The sequence below is a fragment of the Danio rerio genome, chromosome 10, assembly GCF_049306965.1.
Source record: "Danio rerio strain Tuebingen ecotype United States chromosome 10, GRCz12tu, whole genome shotgun sequence".
NCBI lineage: Eukaryota > Metazoa > Chordata > Actinopteri > Cypriniformes > Danionidae > Danio > Danio rerio.
In genome coordinates this window covers 37,644,289-37,663,845 of record NC_133185.1, presented here as the reverse complement: position 1 = coordinate 37,663,845, position 19,557 = coordinate 37,644,289, and the positions used below count along the sequence as shown (strand labels likewise).

General features: G+C 35.4%; 3 protein-coding genes across 7 annotated transcripts in view; 2 read left to right on the top strand and 1 right to left on the bottom strand.

Moving 5' to 3' along the window:
* The first annotated feature begins 1,365 nt into the window (after positions 1-1,365).
* On the top strand, positions 1,366-4,625 carry atg101 (autophagy related 101). 2 transcript variants are annotated; one of them, NM_001423721.1, is given in 3 exon segments: positions 1,366-1,406; positions 1,612-1,884; positions 4,022-4,625. In NM_001423721.1, coding segments are annotated over 2 exon segments (657 nt in total). In that variant the 5' UTR covers positions 1,366-1,406; positions 1,612-1,632; the 3' UTR covers positions 4,427-4,625.
* Positions 4,626-8,845: 4,220 nt separating this feature from the next.
* Positions 8,846-15,727, bottom strand: zbtb21 (zinc finger and BTB domain containing 21). Of its 2 annotated transcripts, XM_073914976.1 has the most exons (3): positions 15,621-15,727; positions 13,550-13,708; positions 8,846-13,418 (listed from the first exon to the last, which is right to left on the bottom strand). In XM_073914976.1, the coding sequence occupies exon 3, from the start codon at positions 13,350-13,352 to the stop codon at positions 10,635-10,637; it is 2,718 nt and encodes a 905-aa protein (XP_073771077.1). In that variant the 5' UTR covers positions 13,353-13,418; positions 13,550-13,708; positions 15,621-15,727; the 3' UTR covers positions 8,846-10,634. The 2 variants fall into 2 exon arrangements, with proteins under 2 accessions (XP_073771077.1, XP_695193.8); XM_690101.10 differs by having other exon boundaries at positions 8,846-13,708.
* umodl1 (uromodulin-like 1) overlaps positions 15,153-19,557 on the top strand; it is a 35,540-nt gene continuing 31,135 nt past the window's right edge. For 2 of the 3 annotated variants that reach the window (XM_073914113.1, XM_073914111.1), the window contains exon 1: positions 15,470-15,870. Coding sequence is in view for 1 of the 3 variants with exons in the window: in XM_073914111.1 (XP_073770212.1) it covers positions 15,861-15,870 (10 nt within the window). In the remaining 2 variants the exon portion in view is untranslated. Of the gene's footprint in view, positions 15,223-15,469; positions 15,871-19,557 lie in introns of those variants that run through there. The other variant, XM_073914112.1, reaches the window with a different exon arrangement.

Below are 19,557 nucleotides of genomic sequence, written 5' to 3'. Positions count from 1 at the left end.
AATTAATGCTGCATGGGCAAAAAATAATCATGATTTATCATATGCAAAGTAATAGATTCTGACTTATGTGTGTGTATTATATATGATTGTTATGTATATGTGATACACACCCAAAAACAAAACTAACTAAAACAATTTGTTACATATTTAAATGTATCAATAATTTGTGTGTGTATGTATGTATGTATGTATGTATGTATGTATGTATGTATGTATGTATGTATGTATGTATGTATGTATCTATCTATCTATCTATCTATCTATCTATCTATCTATCTATCTATCTATCTATCTATCTATCTATCTATCTATCTATCTATATATATATATATATGTATATATATATATATATATATATATATATATATATATATATATATATATATATATATATATATATATATATATATATACAGTTGAAGCCAGAAGTTTACATACACTATAAAAAGGCATATGACCATTTAAAAAAAAAAGTCAGATGTTAATGTGAGCAAACTTTTTCACTTTTAGGTAAGTTAGGATTATCAAATTTGTTTCTGTTATGTTTATCAGCAGAATAATAAGAGAGACTTCACAGCATCTCACAGCATAGATGGCATCATGAAGAAAGAACATGTAGAAATACTGAAGCAACATCTCAAGACATCAGCCAGAAAATTAAAACTTGGCCACAACTGGTTCTTCCAAACAGATCATGACCCTACGCATACTGCCAAATTAGTTAAAATGTGCTTTAAAGACAACAGAGTGTATGTTTTGGAGTGGCCATCACAAAGCCCTGACCTCAATCCTATAGAGAATTTGTGGGCAGAGTTGAAAAAGCTTGTGCGAGCAAGACAGCCAACAAATCTGACTCAGTTACACCAATTCTGTCAGGAGGAATGGGCCAAAATGTCTTCAAACTATTGTCAGAAGCTTGTGGAAGGATACCCAAAACAATCGTTATACAGTTTAAAAGCAAAGCTTAAAAAATAAAAAAGGTAATGTATGTAAACTTTTGACTGTCTAGAAATTAATAAAAAAAAATCTCCAAAAAAAAAAAAAATTGTAGATAATCCTAACGGACCTAAAATAGTAAACGTTTAGTATGATTTGTTTGCCTTATTTGATTCGATTCTGTTTGTTTGTAAAATTTACATTTGTCTTTTAATATTTACTTTATATATCATCGTAAATTAAGAACAGAAATCAATTTCCGACAAGAACAAAGCGAATACATCACCAATTTGTAAATTGTCTAAAGAAAACAATTTTTTGAAAGTCCGAAAACCACCATTGTAATTATAAAACGCCATGTCAAATCTAAAATGTCCCATATCTCACCCTGTACAAATCTGACGTATATTTACAAAACAAAAGTCCTCCATCAGAAGAAAAACAATGCGCATCGACATTTCACAAATCAGGTAGACATGTTATATAAACGCTCTCTAGTGGCTTAAATTACATTTAATTTTCACCATAACATTATTTAATCCGTATTTTTATGTTGACCTCATATTCCTCCTGCAAGTTAGTCTGTTGTCGCTGTTTAGAAGCGGTGTTGACAAGCTGAGTGTGTGTTTGATACAGCTGAGCTCAGATCAGCAGAAAGGCCTTTTGTTTTCACAGCTGTTGAAGCGTATTGTTGTCATGAATTGTCGGTCAGAGGTGCTGGAGGTGTCTGTGGAAGGTCGGCAGGTGGATGAAGCCATGCTGGGCCTCCTGCACACGATCCTCCTGCACCGCAGCACGGGCAAATTTCACTACAAAAAGGAGGGCACCTACTCCATTGGCACTGTGGGCACTCAGGACGTGGACTGCGACTTCATAGACTTCACTTTCGTGCGAGTGTCTTCAGACGAGCTGGACAGGGTCATCAGGAAAGCGGTGGCCGAGTTTAAGGTAATAAATTTATCACATTACTTCGGGGATGTCTGGTACCCTTGTAATGCGATCTTAGTTTATAGTTTGCCATATATTTTTATTTACTTTTGCAAAATTTCCCAAATGATGGTTAACAGAGCAAGGAATTTCTCTCAGTATTTCCTATAATATTATTTTTTACTAGATACATTTTTATTTGTTTTATTTTAGCTAGAATAAAAGCAGGTTTTATTATTTTAATCCATTCAAGGTTTAATATTATTAGCCCCCTTTAGCTGTATATATTTTTGATTGTCTACAGAACAAACCATCATCATACAATAACTTGCCTATTTATCCTAACCTGCCTAGTTAACCTAATTAAACTTTTAAATGTCACTTTAGGCTGTATACTAATGTCTTGAAAAATATCAAGTCAAATATTATTTACTGTTATCATGGCAACGATAAAATACATTTTGAATTTATTTGAAATTAGTTATTAAAACTATTATGTTTGGAAATGTGTTAAAATATATGCTCCGTCAAAAAAAATTGGTGGAAGAAATATACCGGTTGGCTAATAATTCTGACTTCAACTGTATGTGTTACTTATTTAAATATTGCACTGTGTTAACACCATTTGGACATACAGCACCTATAACTGTACAAATAATAACTTTTATTGCTACTTTAACTAAAATAAAATAAATTACATAAGCAACTTGAGTTATTTTATTCCACAGTGTTGGCAAATGAATAGAATATAATTATAATTAATATAATTTTCACCTACAAAACAGTTATATCATTTAAATTCTGTTTTATTTCAGCCAGTTGCCAAGGAAATGTTGCGTATTTTTTTTTTATTTAGTCCAACTTAGGGTTAAAAAATAACAAAAGCTGGTAACGATTAGAACTAAAAACTATTAATGTATAGACATAAAAACATTTAAAAATGACTAAAATTATAACTATAAATAAAATATAATAATGAAGTGATGGATAATTTAATTTAAATAAATAAAAATTTGCTTCAGAACTTTGCAAAGTGAATATCATATTTAGATTAACTTGTATTAAAATTATTGTCAGGCAAAAATTAATAAACTACACAAAATATAAACTTTTATTGCTACTTTAACTAAATTAAAGGAAAATATGGAAACAACTTTACTTATTTTTTCCAGTGTTGGTAGATGAAAATGAATATTTTTATTTACAAAAGTTATATCATTTAAATTACTTTTATTTGAGCCAGTTGACAAAGAAATTGTATTAATTATCATTTTGTCCAATTTAATTTTAAAATGTAACAATATAAGCTGTTAATGATTAGAACTCAAATCTATTAATACTTTATAATACAATGTACAGACAAAACATTAAAACGACAACAAAATTATTAAAATTATAACAATAAATACACAAAGTAAAATATAAAAATAGTCATCTGTAATTTAGTTTTTTTTATTTTTTTATAAACACATTATGTACAGAACGTTTTGAGAAATTCAAAACTTTGCTCAGGAAATCCATTTTTAGATTAATTTGTAATAAAATTAGTGCTGAGCAAAAATTAATCACGGCTAATCACATCCAAAATAAAAGTTTGTTTTAATTTTGTGTATTATATATTTATTATATACAACACAAATTTGTTATATATATTTTTAAATATATATGTAAATATAAATATGTGTGTATTAATATATATATATATATATATATATATATATATATATATATATATATATATATATATATATATATATATATATATATATATATAATATACACAGTACACAACACATATATTATGTCAAAACAAACTTTTATTTTGGATGCAATTTATTTGGATGAGATAATTTTTTCCCAAGCGACAAATAAATGAGCTAAAACTAATAAACTATACTAACACAAAATCAATCATTTAAAAAGTGAAAATTTGTACATATTTGTGTACTTAGTTATTTTTGCCAGTAATTTTCTCTAATATGAATTATATCTACTGACAAAAATTTACATGTACACATGAATAAAAGCTATGAAATATATAGAAAAATAAATAGAAAGTATATAACAAAACATATTCCAAAAGGTTCAATACATTTCCACAATTCTTATCATAGTAAATGTACTCATTTTATAACCACACCCATGTTGTTCTTCCCAGGATGCGCTTGGCAATTCGGGCAGCGACGGCATGGGTCAGATCTCACTGGAGTTCTACCAGAAGAAGAAGTCACGCTGGCCCTTTTCAGACGAGTGCATCCCATGGGAAGTCTGGAGCATTAAGGTAAACGTGGTCAATTTGGCAAATGAACAGGAGCGTCAGATCTGCAGGGAGAAAGTTGGAGAGAAGCTCGGGGAGAAAGTCATCAACATCGTGGAGGTGATAAACCGGCACGAGTATCTCCCCAAAATGCCCACACAGTCTGAGGTAGACAACGTGTTCGATACCAGTCTGAAAGATGTCCAGCCGTACCTGTACAAGATCACGTACCAGATCACGGATTCGCTGGGCACATCAGTGAGCACCACCATGAGGAGGCTGATTAAAGACACGCTGGCCTTGTGAATAAACTCCTCCTGATTATCATCTTGTAATATAACAAAGTCACATTGCATTGCTCCTCAGTGGGATCTCGAATACATTCACTTGACTTTTCTGTATGATAATGGCATCCCTGCATCAGCTAATTGAAATATGCTTATTATTTAGTCAGATACTTTTGTTGTTGTTTTTATAATAAAGTTTAATTATGTTCTCAAAATTATATCGTCGTTTGTCATAAGTTTTGTTATCCTTATAAACTTAACTTTGAGCGCAGGACACACCAAGCTGACATTAAAGAACTAGCGGTCACAAAAAACGGTACTCTCTGGACTGAAAAGCTTGATGTAAACACACCAAACTGATGACAGTCCTGAAATGTGAGCGTAGGTTCTGTGCGTTTGTGAGCAGATGTGTTTTTCCACACCTGCAGTGGGCAGTATCTATTGTCATTCCACAAAGGGAAACCAGGGGTTCGTTCTTCATAACTCACTTAAATGATCTAAGATGATTTGACAGATCCTGGATATTTTCATCCTTGTACAGAGTTCATACACATTTTTACTACTGAAATTCCAGGATTTTTCCAGGTCTTTTCCAAAAACTTTCAGACATTTTTTTCCATTTCTGGCAGAATTTTGTTAAAAATCTGCGGATGTATGCGTAATGATTTTGGGAGTAATATAACTAAAATCTTAAAATATTTAATAAAAAGTTATACCTTTTTAACTTGTATTTAATGTTTACAACACAAATCCAATGACTAATTAATAATAATTAATATTACTTTACAAACTGTATTGTAAATAAATCAAATGAACATGTTCATATTAGTCAATAATAATACAAAAATGTATTTAAACGCTGAACAAATATAAATTTACACAAGTAAATACACAGAATCAATGATTGGCTAAAAGTGAGCCGAATTCTGCGGTGCAGATTCAGTGTGGGCCTACCCATCGGGCACGGCGTAAATAGATATTAGTAGCCTGACCGAAAAAACAGTAGCGGGACTTGGGGCTACCAGATTTTGTGAGGCCTGTAAGGAAACACTATTTGTCTGTGCTCATTTGTTCCTGTAGTCCAGCATTGTTGCTGTTGTTTTGTCAAACACTTCCCCATGACTATTGACAGCATATAATATGCATTTGCATTATGCCATTTTAACAAAATCACATTTGGTAGTTTACATAAGATGTAAATTGTATAATACATACATTTAAAAACTTGCACTTTTTAAGGCTTTTTTTTGACAGTTCATTTACATGACAATACTGTTTTTGTTGAGGGCCTGAAAATGCAGTTTTAGAAAACAAGAACACAACAGAGCAACACAAATGTGAGTTTGTGAAAACTGTCATCATGCATGTCTGTTACGAGTTCATTTTGCTTAGTGAAGTTTATTCATAAACTAATTTCGAGAGGAGCACGTGATTATGATTGAACACAGCTGGTTCTGCATTAGCATGCTTGATCCACCAATCAGGCCATTCCTAACCCACTATGAAGAGCCAGGGGTTTTTTTTTACTACAGTCATCTTCGATTTGAAGAATCCCCCCTTCCACCCCTACCTTTTCACCTTTCCTTCCATAGGGCAGCACGGTGGCCCAGTGATTAGCACTGTCGCCTCACAGCAAGAACGTCACCGGTTCTAGTCCTTTAACAGGCTGGTGGTCGTTTCTGTGTGTAGTTTGCATGTTCCTCCCGTGCTTGCGTGGGTTTTCCCCGGGTCCTCCGGTTTCCTCCCACATTCCAAAAACATGCACAACAAGTGAATTGATCAATCTAAATTTTGCACTACAGTTAATCTCTCACCATGCAGCATATCTTTCATAGCATTCAATTTTTAGTTATCAGTTTTTATCAAGGGGGAGTTGTCAAGATCTACCTGAGCTTAAGGCTCCCCTCTTGCCCTTCAAATGGGAGGGAGCGCAGGGCTCAAGAACCTTTGAGCTCAGGGCTCTCTCCCGGGACAGCATGCCAAACTTGCTTATAATCAATCATCAGCTAAGTGTGAACTCTTGAAAATCTGTTTATTTTACTAGCAAAATTTTTTTATACACTAATGCAAACTTTTTTCTGTAAAGCCCCTTTTGCTTATTTTTTGTAAAGATTTGAAATATTATTTAAATACCATCTCTACCTCCAGCGATGTTAAAGCTTTCAAATCATTAACACTATGTGAATCCTACAGTATTGTCTCTTTTTTTATAATACCCAGAGGACTGTATTTTATGTGATTTTGTAAACATTACTGTGACCTCGCTTTAAGATAGATTCAAAGTGATTTTTGTAATTCATATTTCCCCTGGCATAATCTTTTTTTTCTCTTTTTGTTTTGTTCCGTTGTCTACTTTTGTTGTTCTAGGATTTGTACCTTTTCTGTAGATTTTTGTATTCTTGTTAAACGTTCCAATAAATTTATTTTTTAAATAAATAAATAAATAAAAATGTCAGATCTCCTGAAAAGTGAAGCCAAAACATTTCGATCACCCCCTGGTGGTGGCTGTAGGATATATCACTAACCCCTCCTCTTAAACGAATGGTTTGTGAGCCAAATCGAATTTTAAAATAAATAATAAAACATGCACAAACTTTTACTAAAAACAGTTAAGTGTTTGTTAAAACACTGGCAACATGCCAGATTTCGATACACAACCACAATCTATGCTTGATGAATGTTGCACTATATCCCCATATAAAAATAAATTTATCTCTCTAATATATATAACAAATTACAAACAATACCCCATAATATTGTATAATATATATATGCTCAATAATAATAAAAAAACATATATGCATGTTCATAGTATTACTAAGCAGGTTAATCATTTGATTCTCTAAAAACTTGGTGTGGTGTCATGTGCTTAAGTCAGCCTGGTTCCTGCTCCAAATGACGTCAGATTGCCACACTTGTGGTTTTATTCATTTGAGATTGTGTGTGTGCGCGACCGTAAGAGCACAAGACACCAAACTGCAGTGCCCATAACGGCCACTAAATCCACACAGAGCAGTAGTTGAGGTGAAGCCCATTTAGACATGCATCACATTCGGGAACCTACATGTCTCAAAAATCAAAAGATGTGAAGGCAAACAATACACTGTAAGTTACATTACTCGGAGTTGACATACTTTGGGGTTATATATAATAATTTGAAGCACCACAGTTGCTTTACTGGGTCATAAATTATAGCAACTGCTGAGGATATATTTAGAGATTTATTTTATTGCAAAGTACACTAAAACCATGCCCCATCGAGTAATGAAAAGTTCTACACATACTTATATGTTATTTATTTAGACAAGTGTCAGTGTTTAGTAGGGGTGTAACGAATTGCAACCCACAGTTCAGAACGCGCATGACCAGCGAATTAATACATTTTACTCGTAGATTAATACTTAATTTGTACCGATCACAGAGAGATTTTCTCTAGCGTCGTTCAAATCACATGTGAAAGCATTTAGGCTTTACTGTAAAATATGACAGAAGAAGTTGTGGTAGGTTATTCAGGATGTGGTGGGTTTCTTAGGCTATTAAAGGTGTTTTCTGTCACTACTTGTAAGCTGAACAATTAATCATTTAAAGATCAGGATCGTAACACCCACGCAACAAATGATAAATGATGGTGATTTGCAGATGTTTATTAATCCTACAAATCGATGCGTTCAAATCTGTGTTTGAAAAACTCAAAAACCTGGAAACAGATTCAATCTTTAGTCTTTTGAGTTGGTAATGAAGTTACAAACAGTCAAATAACAATGAAGTATTGGGATAACAGTCTATAGTTTAGATATAACCACTGATGTTCATGGTAAAGATTAAATTCAGCGTCATATGCATTTAACAACGCTCAAAAATAAAAGTTGTAGGCAGCAAATTACATTATTTAACCAGTAGGTGGCGACAACCAGTCATCAAAAATACGCCACTGAATAATTGTTCAAAAATGACACATCTAGCAATGAAACATGAAGTTTTATGATTGAAAACGACACTAAAATAAATATGGGTTGTACGAATTATATTGTTAGATTTATACATTATCAGCAACAGTAGTAGTAGTAATAGTGAATTTTTCATATTACTGAATATTTTACTATTTATTTTTATTCAGCTGATTATTTCCTAAATTTATTTGTAATAAAATTACAAGTATTTATAATAAATGGAAAGCAAATAATATTTGTCTACTCCTCTTTTTTGCTCATCCGAAAAATGGTCCGATCTGTAAATGAAAAACCACAATGTGATCTAAAGCGTGAGATTTGTGATCCGTTACACTAGTTTTTAGACTGGTTTCCCCACTCCCATTAAAAATATTTTTCACACAATTGATAAGCTTAAACAACAAAATAAAAGACTATCTAACCAGACTATCTGATCATTTTGTAATTAACACCAAGTCCAAATCATGGTTGATAAAAAACAGATACCATTTCATTTGCACAGTATTGATATTTATTTTTAGAAAGCAAGCACGGAAAACAGTAGAAAATGCTTTAACACAAAAACTGATACAGTTTTTAAAGCCACGTTAGAACAATTCAAGTGCTTACAAATATTAGTTATTGCAGTGATACCACAGGAATACCAAAAGATATACTTTTTCATAAAACAGAGCAAATGTTGTACAAACGAAGACCATAAAAATGTATTTTGAGGATTAAATGTTCCGTTCTGTCATCACCGTTATTCATTCAACGTCATACAATCTTTCAGTTAAAGTTATTTTATCATCAGGACATTCGTTTAACCTTAACAAAAAGCTGATAGCGTCGTAATACTGGGGACGAAAGTAACTGCAAACTAAAGTATTACAATCCTGAGAAGTAGCCAACTCAGAAGTTTATCAATACCTTTTTTTTGGGGGGTGGGGGATTAGGAAGGAATGTATTACTGCTTTATTCATCTTAATATAGATTAAATGACAGTAGCTGATGGAAAATGCAAAGAGCAAGCAACATAATTTTGTGCTCAACAAAGGCCACAAGCTTGCCAAGCCAAACATCCCCTAATGTAAGGGAAGAAGACTTTTACTTAATTCGTTAATAGTTGCTAAATATATACCAAGAAATAAGATTGTTGCTTTTGTGCTTTCATATTTTAGAATAAAGATCTTCTCTGGGTCATACCGTCACAGAAAAGCTCGACCGCACATCAGGAATGTCCAACCATTCAACATTGCATCAAGACTTCATTAATCACTGAGTACTGAGTTCTGGTAAGTTGAGCTCGCGCTACGGTACAGCTCACAATGTACTGATACAGTACCGATACAGTGTGAAAATCTAATTGAACTTCATCTCTACACATTTATGAGAAGTAATTCCCACATATACTGCATGTCCTGTACAATAAAAGTATTAGAAGATCCACATCGCAGGCACACACTAAACTGCTTAAAGAACGTAATCACTCCAAAACCTGCCATTTGTACATATAAAGCCTTCTATTTGTTCAATACAATCACTGAATATCATCCACAAGAGAAATACCATGAAAGTCTACATAACTGGCAAGAAACACGTGAACAGAATACTCTTAAAATAAAATAAAAATACAACTAGCAATGTCGAAATTAAATTAATAGCATGTTTCCTTAATGTTCGTTTTTGATACCATTTCCTCTGCTTGTTATGTGATTATAAATCACATTAAATAATGTTTTATTAAACAATCAAATAGCGACGTAGGCAGGGGGCTGGACTGGGCATATAACAAAATCAACATAGCTTCATTTCCGAATTAAACCCACAGCTATCATTTTAGGCTAGCAATAAGCGATTTAATTGATTTCAATTTGATCTTTCTTTTCTAACTAAAACAAACGCCATGTTTACACCAGCCTGTGCTTTAAATAGAGAACAATATTTATTTGGAATTGCTCAAAAAGTGCTAAATAACAGTATAAAGGCCACTAAAACAAGAAATGTATGCGTCTCCAATCCCCAAGGGAAGGAAATCACACATTGTTTGTTTGCGATAATCTATATCCAAGAGTACTTGAGGTGAAATAAATTGGTTTCATTAATAACAGTCTTTCAATAAACTTTATAATACAGGGAGATGCAACTCTTGGCATGCAATCCAAGGTACCTCTGACAGTCTGAATACTGTTAACAGAAAGGAGGAGTATTCAGTATGATCAAATGCTAATAATAAATCCCTGGGTTTAGACTGCGAGTTAGTCGAATCCAACGGTTAGGGCTACAAATGTGCAACTTTTACGTATGGCTCTGTTCGTGACTCCACAGACTGAAAGCAGTCTTAAAAGTCCGGTGACAGAATTTGCACATGTACTGGCGTTTAAAAGTGAGTGCGGAGAGCGTTGGGGCATGGTAAAATAGTGTGTCGGATTCCTGAGGCGTGGTCGTTTTATCTGTGCTGTCGGACTTGTGAGATTGTTCACCAGGCTCGTTGTCACCATTCTTGTCCTGCTCTAGCTTCTTCAGTTTGGTTGATGGTGATGCTGAGCCCCTTGGTTCGTCCTCAGAGGCGTCCACCCCAGATCGAGTCGCTTTGAGTGGGGGTTCTTGAGAAGACGGAGGCTCTGGGATGGAAATAGTAAGAGGTGGAGAAGGAGATGGAGAAGACTGAGGCCTGTCGATTTCTCTCATCCCTGGCTCTTCAGATGTGGACATGTGGGACTGGTAGTGGCTCCAGAGGCGAAAGTTGGTCCTGAATGCTTTGTGACATATGTGGCAGATGAAGGGTTTAATGTGGCAAAGCAGTTCCTGATGTCGTTCCAAGTCTTTGTGGGTGCTGAAAAGCTTCCCACACTTCTCACAAGGCCAAACCCCTGGTTCTTCTGGTCCGATAGAAGCACCACTCACATTATCCTTAGCTGACACTGCTTCCTCTTGAGGTTCCTCTTTAACCTGCAACTCCCCTTGACCATGAGCACTCAAGTCCTCTGGGACATAGGATGATGAGTCTTCTGAATCATACATGGGTGGAACTGAGGAGTCACTGTACGCTGCTTCCTCTCTTGGGTCACGTATCGACTCCTGAGTAGGAGGAACTCCAAGAGCATTGGATGATTCATTATTATTGCTTTCCTGGAGACTGAGAGTTAGCTGCTCCTTCACACTCATCATATTGTGATTGTGAACCTCCACCTGATGACGCCATATGCTGAAAGACGACTTAAATGTGCGCATACACTCAAGGCAGGTCAGCTTTTTGTACTTGCAGTGTGCTTCGTGGTCTTTCTTGACCACAGTGTTGGAGAATCGAAGCCCACAGTATGGACAGACAGTTGCATACCTGCAAGCGCGCTCATGGTCTTCTAACTCAGTCAAAGTAGGGAGTTTCTCATTGCAAAGCCGGCAAGAAAAAGCATCCTTGTCTTGACTTTCTTTAAAATGTGGCAGCTGCTGCTGTTTATATTGAAGGTCTTTTTCAGGATCAGTTTCAAGGTTAGCCTGTTCGCTGGAGTGACCCTTCATGTGGAGCTTTAAGTGCGACTGGAAAAAAAACATTTTGCCACAGAAGGGGCACCCGTATGACCGTGATCGCCTGCTTTTCCTGCCGAAGGTTTGCGACTGCAGGCCTTGCTTGGTTCTCCTGAGCTTCATAATCAAGGCTTTTTTAATTTCCCGCTCTCTGACAATATCAATTAGCTTCCTCTGAAACTTCTCATCCAGGACCGAGTAGGAACTGGACGAGGGTGCAGGATTTTGCACCACGCCATGCTGAGTTTGGCAGTGAGTCCAGACCTTGAAGTTTGTATGAAAGCGTTTGTGGCAGATGTCACAAGCGTACGGCTTCTCTGGATTGTGGTACATATTCACATGTCGATAAAGACCCGCGTTCGATCTGAAAACCTTTAGGCAGTTCCAGCACTTAAACATTTTGTTTGGCCGAAGTTCTCCAGGTTCCTCAGTGCAACTGTCTATGTTGGAATTGTAAGGTGCTTCATCTAATGTGGTCTCCTGATGCAACAGATGGTGCTCATTAACAGGCCTGGATCTCTTAAAGGGCATGTAACTACCATCCATCTTACTCTTCCTCTTCACAGAGGCAGTGAAGTACCCTCTGGGACCTTCATCATAGTTTGCCTGGAAGTCTTTAAAATTCACCGGCAGGTTGTCTCCAACAGTAATGCGGACAATTTCAGAAGGGTCAGCAAGGGGACTGCTGGGCTCTGCTTTAATCCTGTGTTGGTTGGTTTGAGTACCTTCTGACATAATTGGATGTCTCGACCTGAGAAGAAGCGGCATATCTTTTGACACCTGATCCACAAATTCAGGAGGGGGCGACCTTGCTAATGTGGGCATTAACTTGACAACAGATTGTTCTCGACTTTGTGAGTCTTTTAGTTCTAATGCTGGAGAAAAGGCTGGGACTGGACTATCCATGGACAATGATCTGCGTAGCAGACTTTTAATAAGAGGCCCACTCCGGTCAACGGTTTGGTTTCGTAGACCTTGATGCTCACCCACTGGTTTGGAATCATGCAATGTCTCCATTCCTCCATCGATGGCTCCATCAGCTTGATCTGATTGTAGACTAGCATGCTGTACTGACTCACTGAATGACACAGAGGATGTTAGCTGTGGTCTCATACATGGCGGTCGGTATTCAGTCCGACGCCTCAGTATGGATGTTGGAGAGGAGATGATAGATCCACAGCTGCCATCGACTGTGTTGCTGTTTGAATGTCTGCTGCTGGAGGTGCTGTTAGTCTCTTTTTCATTTGGTTTGACTTGTCCTGAGGATTGGCTCTGGTCACTGAAACTGTGTGCGGGATGCTCTGTGACCTGCTTAAATAATTTTCCCTGAAGGCTCAAACTTTTCCTCTGAAACATATCAATGCCGTACTGATCTTCCTGACCTTGATGTACAATAACGCTTCTCTTTTGATAGGTGCCATCCTCCTCCTCAGAAGCTGAAATCCTTTTTCTTGACACGCAGTATGAAGCCTGAGGTCTTACAGACATGATGTTGGTTAGAAAAGGAATGCCGAGGCTGTATCCCAGCTCCTGTATGGCCGCCAGGCTACATTTCTCCACAAACAGAGACGAGGAGTAGATGTAGTTTAGCACAATCTCAAAAGCATCAGGCTCACAGAAGTCAAGCTGAACAATGGAGCGGTTCTCCGAGTCCCTTCTGGAGAACACAGACTGGAAATACTCACTGCAGGCTGCAAGGATGCTTTTATGGGCCTGGTACTGTTGATCACCCACTAACAACACAACATCACAGAGCTGGCCTTTCAAGCGCTGCTCGTTGAGGGAACCCAGCAGTGAAATACCATGGGCTGGGTTACAGTAGTGCCCCAGGCTTTCCATTTTGGCTGTGAAGGAAAATAAGAAGGAAAACACACATTTAGTGACATCACAAGAGACATGGGATGCCCCAAAATTAACATTTTCTGTTTTTTTACACATTCTTAGGCTTTCCAAGTTCGTGTTTTCATAAATTGTGTATTTAGTATAGTGTATCTAGTAGTATAGTGTTATAAAAAATGTGCAGTTTCCTGTACAGACTGATTGGTTCACTTCAAATGACCTTATTGTATGATCAGTAGTCACAGGTCTTTGTTGTTTTATTTATTTTGTAATATTAAAAGTGGCAGTGGCTATGTTCTTGAATTTGCAGTATCAACAAATATCATATTTCGGCTAAAAAATCTTCTTTAATATGTCTGAGAAGAAAAGTCACCTACATCTTGGATGGCGAGAGGGTGAGTACTTAAACATCAAACCTTATTTGTGGGTGAACTACCCCTTTAATGCACAAGACAACGTATAGACCATTTTGAGGCATGTAAACGATAACAATAGTCCTGACGTATATCCTGTTTCACATTTTAAATTTCAATAGCTTCCGAGAGTCTAGAAACTTCCACATATTGATAAATAATGTTACTATAGCTGTTATAACAACAAGTTATGATTGAATCACCTCATGTTACAGATATGAAATAGTTTGACAACAAGCAGGAAATGTTTTTGAGCCAATAAAATCCCCACATTGAAATGGTCTATATGTTCATCTGTAAATACAATGTGCATTGTTATTTCATGTTTATTCATAATAGATCAGTTATTAATATCAATTTATGCAATTTGGAATGTACAAACTACATTATTATTACATTATAACAAGTTGCCAAAAATTGATCATTAAAATTTTAAAGGGTTATCATTAGGGCTGGGCCGATAAACAATATTATATTGAATCGTGAAAAACAAAAAATCATACTCATACCTTAGGAACAGAATTACAGAAAATTGACTTTTTGAAGCCCAACGATATACCTTGAAAATGGTTATCGTCCCATGCCTATTTACCAGCTAATAACCTTATCATTACAAATAAAATGAAACTTCTGCACCTAAAAATAGGAGCCTGATAGAAAATACTACGTCTGATGGATTTAGAGGGTTTTGCATCTTAACTCTTCATATGTCGATATCATTCAGTATGGAAAACAATTATCAAGATTGCATTTTTGCCAAATTGCCCAGCCCTAGTTATCATAATCTACTCTATAACACACATGTAAACAAAAATCATGTCTGACAAAATATGCACTTAAAATAGTGTTTTGTTTCACTTATTTTGATAAAACTGTTGCACAGAATAAAGTTTAACATGCAGATACACCAAAAACATGCATATTAATCTCATGTGCACAATTTAAACCAACGCATTATAATATTACGACAATCAAATTAAAGCGTAAAACCCAGTTAGTGGCCTGTCAGTGTGTGCGCATGCGCACAGCGAATGCTGATTACATCATGTCTAACGTTAGTTACAGTTGGTTTTATGGGACTATTCGCTCATGAAAATGAGGCGTGGGTATGTTTAGATTTGCAACCGACATAATTTCACAGCATAATCCTGCTTAAATCATAATCTCAAATGAAACCATTTGTTGACTGCGCTGCCAAACTGCGGGCACATTATTAAACACGTCACAAAACACAAGCAACCGGTTGCGTTTCTTCAGTATTCAGAAGATCGGAAATGAAGCGACGAGAACACGCGTCTGCGCGCGCACGCACACACATACACACACACACACACACACTCTGTCACCAACTGCGCAGACGTCGCATCCTGCACAACAGGCTGGTGAGAGAGTGAGAGCGAGAAAATCTCCACGGCGTTACGTCAGGAAACCCCGCTTTTACCCAAACAACATCCAACTACTTAAATTAGACGACGAAATAAAGTTGTTGGGGATTTGGACTCACCCTGCCTGGGTGGCTTTGGGCGCCGCGGAGCTCCGACACTGGACTTTGTTTCAGAGTTGCGTTGAGCATGAAGCAGTCGTGATTCCATCCATCTTGTATTTGACGTCATCCCACTCTAGGGATGAGGTCATCGCTAAGAGCGCTCGTCACGTGTGCTGCTCTCCGATTGGCTGCCGCGTGAGCTGTGGGCGGGCACGGAGGAAATGAGCGGAGGATGACGGACTGATAAACAGTGGAGATATGTTTGCACGTATGCACACACTCGTTAAAGTCACAGGTGGCATTTTACTTTGAGAGTGCGTATAGAAATCAGCTCGCTTGTCATTCTCCTGCAAGTGAGCATTTGAGCCAGGAGTTTTCAAACTTTTAGATGCAGAGGAGCCACATATTTGGCAATTTATCCTATATTGTACATACTTTTTGTTGCCTAAATGTATATAAACGCCTGAAACTAAGCATTGTACATTTTTATTTTATGCAAACACATGCTCTAAATAACATTATATTTTAAATACTATTAATGAAACGCATAACTCTTGTCATTTAAAGCAATAGTGGACACAAAAAAATCTGTCATCATTTACTCACACTTATTCAAGTTTCTTGTTTTCTGTTGAGGACAAAAGAAGATATTTTGAAGAATGCTGGTCACAGGCACACACTGACTTACATAGTATTTTTTTTACTATTATTGAGCTCATCATTCAATCTACTTATTATTTTATGTCAATCTGTGTAAATATATATTTATTCAGTTTTTATATTAAAGTAATTGTATAAGATATATGAATGCTTGTATGCAGGGCCACTATTAGTCAAAAGGGTGCCCTAAGCAAAATTTTACCCTGGTGCCCCCACAGAGGAACAGAAATATATGTACACACAAACACATGTACACACACAAACCTACTGTATGTATTTAATCATTGATTTATTTATATATGGGAGGGGGGGGGGGGGGGGGGTCCTAACTTTTCCCCCTAGCGGCACCCCTGGTGATGCTATCATGATGTCAATATGGACCAAAATTTCTAAGAAACATTTCCAGCACCTGGCTCCATTAAAGTAGTTGAGTTAAAAATACCACAATATATAACCCAACTATAGGTTATTATAGAACCTTATTTTAACCCAATGCATTGGATTATATAATGTGATGCAATGCATTGGGTTATTTTGATTAAATGTTGCTTTTTCCCATTCTGGTATGACCATTGCTACTATTAGCAGTACTACTATTAGTTTTACATTATGGCTGTGTAAATAAATAACATTTCATTTTCAAAGATATTGGAAATGCTTTATTTCCATTACATTTTAAGTTCCAGACACTTAAGGGTTTTTAATGTAGATCGGCTATGAAGGGCGCGTTTGTATCATCAATAACTAAGAGTGCTGGTGAAATGGATATAAAAACATGGCAGGAAGAGGTAATTAAAAAAAAAAAATCAATATTATTGCGATAGAGCTTAAATTAACTTTACAATGCAAAAACAACATTACGTACGCATATTAATCCAGCTGTTATGTGCCAGTTCAATCAGTTGACTGTTGAAATTCCAATTTTTTAATGCAACTGGTTAAGATATTAAAATAATAACCAAATAAAGGTTAAAAATAACCTAACAAAGCACCAAATATTTAACCCAACTGGTTGAGTTATTAATACATAACCCAATTAAGGTTCAAAATGACCCAACAATGCACCAAATATTTTTAACTTAACCACTGGGTTAAATAAATAACTCAACGTTTTTTAGAGTATGTTGAATCTTTGTCACACAGCATTAAGGTAGTTCTGAAGGCAAAAGGGGGTCCAACCTGGTACTAGTAAGGTATGCCTAATAAAGTGGCCGGTGAGTGTATATTATATGACAGTCACCAACCTGATTTTACCAAGGAGGACATGTTCCTGGATTAATCTTAATGTTGATCTTAGAACAACATTCCAGTCAGCCAATCATAATTAAGGGATATGTTTACAGTTTATGTAAAGTTTAGGCTTACGGTTAGGTTTATCCTTCTATATGATTGTTATTCAACTATAATTCCCATCTGATTTTGAGAATAATTTACAGTTATATTTGGGTTTAGGGGTAGGGAATGGTATGGATTACATTTTCAAAAAAAAAAAAAAAAAAAAAGACATTCCAGGATCAACATAGATATTAATGCAGGATCGCATTGTAAAACTTAAATAAAAGTCAAAAAGTTATTATTTTTATTTTACATGTTAAGTTTTTAGTTACTATACTCTCAAAATCACTACGCATAAATTGCAGATTTTGTAAAAAAGTAAAATAAAATTCTGCACAGAAAAAAAAATGTCCATAGATTTTGTCTTTTGACCAGCTTTCTTCAAAAAGAAAGAAAGAAACCACAATGGAGAATAAATGATATGGGAAAGCTTTACCTTTACATATTTTTGCCATGTGTTCAGACATCTTCTTATCGTTTTATTTGACAACAGAATACCAATATATTATTAATACTATTTGGATAAAATGTATTATTTTTTTATGGATTTTTTCACCTACTTTTTATTGTACGCTATTTACTTACTTACTTGTTCTTATTTCCTTTTATTGATTAAATCACTTCTTAACTGCTTTAAATTTATAATTATATATATATTTCCAATCATTTCCCCAGGCCAAGGTCTACATGCCGCTGATTTAACCAACATATTCCTGTCGTTGATTCAAATGTTTAATAGCAAAGTTGCAAAAATAAAAAATTAAACTACTATCCAAAATGTGCTCTTCTGTTTGCAGACAATAATGCATTTGATTAGCAAAAAGGAGAGACATTACCACAGTGACCTTTTTAATTGAAAATATTGGCTCAATAAATAAAATCAATTTCATCTGATTAATAAAAACATTTTAATCAATTAGAAAATCATTAAAAGTTTCAGCACAAATAATCAAATTTTTCGATTTTAATTTTTAGCTCTTCTAAATAATCACACTGTATTGCCCTGAAAGACTTTAATTGGATTAAGTTGCTTATGATATATTTCTATGCTATAAAACACCATATGTGATATGTGCACGCTCATCAAGGCGAATAACTAACAATAATTGCACACAGGCCTAATTCTAGAAGATCTGAGCTCTTTCCCTCTGAAACTAATTAAAATAATATAATTAATAAGCTCTGTCAAAGTGTCATGGGACATTATTATACTTTCCTAAGGGAGATTTAAATTGCATTTACCTGTGCACAAGCCAAGTTGTAAGAAAGTGAAACTAACTCTGTCACGTGGATTTTAAATGTTTGTGCAGGAAAACTGCATTCACTATATTTACATTTTTTTTTTGGATTTAATTGTTTTTGTGGAAAAAATAAAAATGTATGAGAAGTCAAAAAAATGTCTCATACTCTCATAAGCCATTTTATATACTTTTAACTTATTTTGCAATCTTCCATTGACCTTATTCTTCATGCACAAGCGGGTGCAGGAATAATTTGGGCTCAAGACTTCTGGTCTCATTCACTTCCATTGATTTTTAAACATTAAAACAGCTCGTCATGCTGCTTGATGTTGCAAACTGATATTATCTACTTATATTATTCTACTTTTCATGTATACGCCTCAACACATTTTTTTTGTTGAGCAAGTATTTTGACAGTTTTCAGCCGTTTATTATTTCTAGTCATTTCTCCCATAGGCAACTCAATTGGAAAATCTAAAACAATCACAAAAACGAGAGCACTTCCGCATTGCAGAACAACGTCAATATTGCTTGCTGTTTCTTTAAATTAATGCACTGGAATTGGTCGCAATATCATATTTTCACTCTTTAAAAGAAACACAAGAAAACATATTTTGTACAGGATGTTTGAAGACAGCATAAAGTACGGAAGTTAAGATTGTTTTTTCCCATATTGTGATTTACGCTCTTGAAATGGGAAAGAAATTTAGGGCAGTGTA

Bases quoted from the DNA above. Each gene is read 5' to 3' on its own strand.
- zbtb21 (XM_690101.10), bottom strand. From the start codon at position 15,708: ATGGAATCACGACTGCTTCATGCTCAACGCAACTCTGAAACAAAGTCC. The intron at 13,709-15,620 runs GTGAGTCCAAAT...TTTCCTTCACAG, and splicing joins CCCAAAGCCACCCAGGCAGG to CCAAAATGGAAAGCCTGGGG.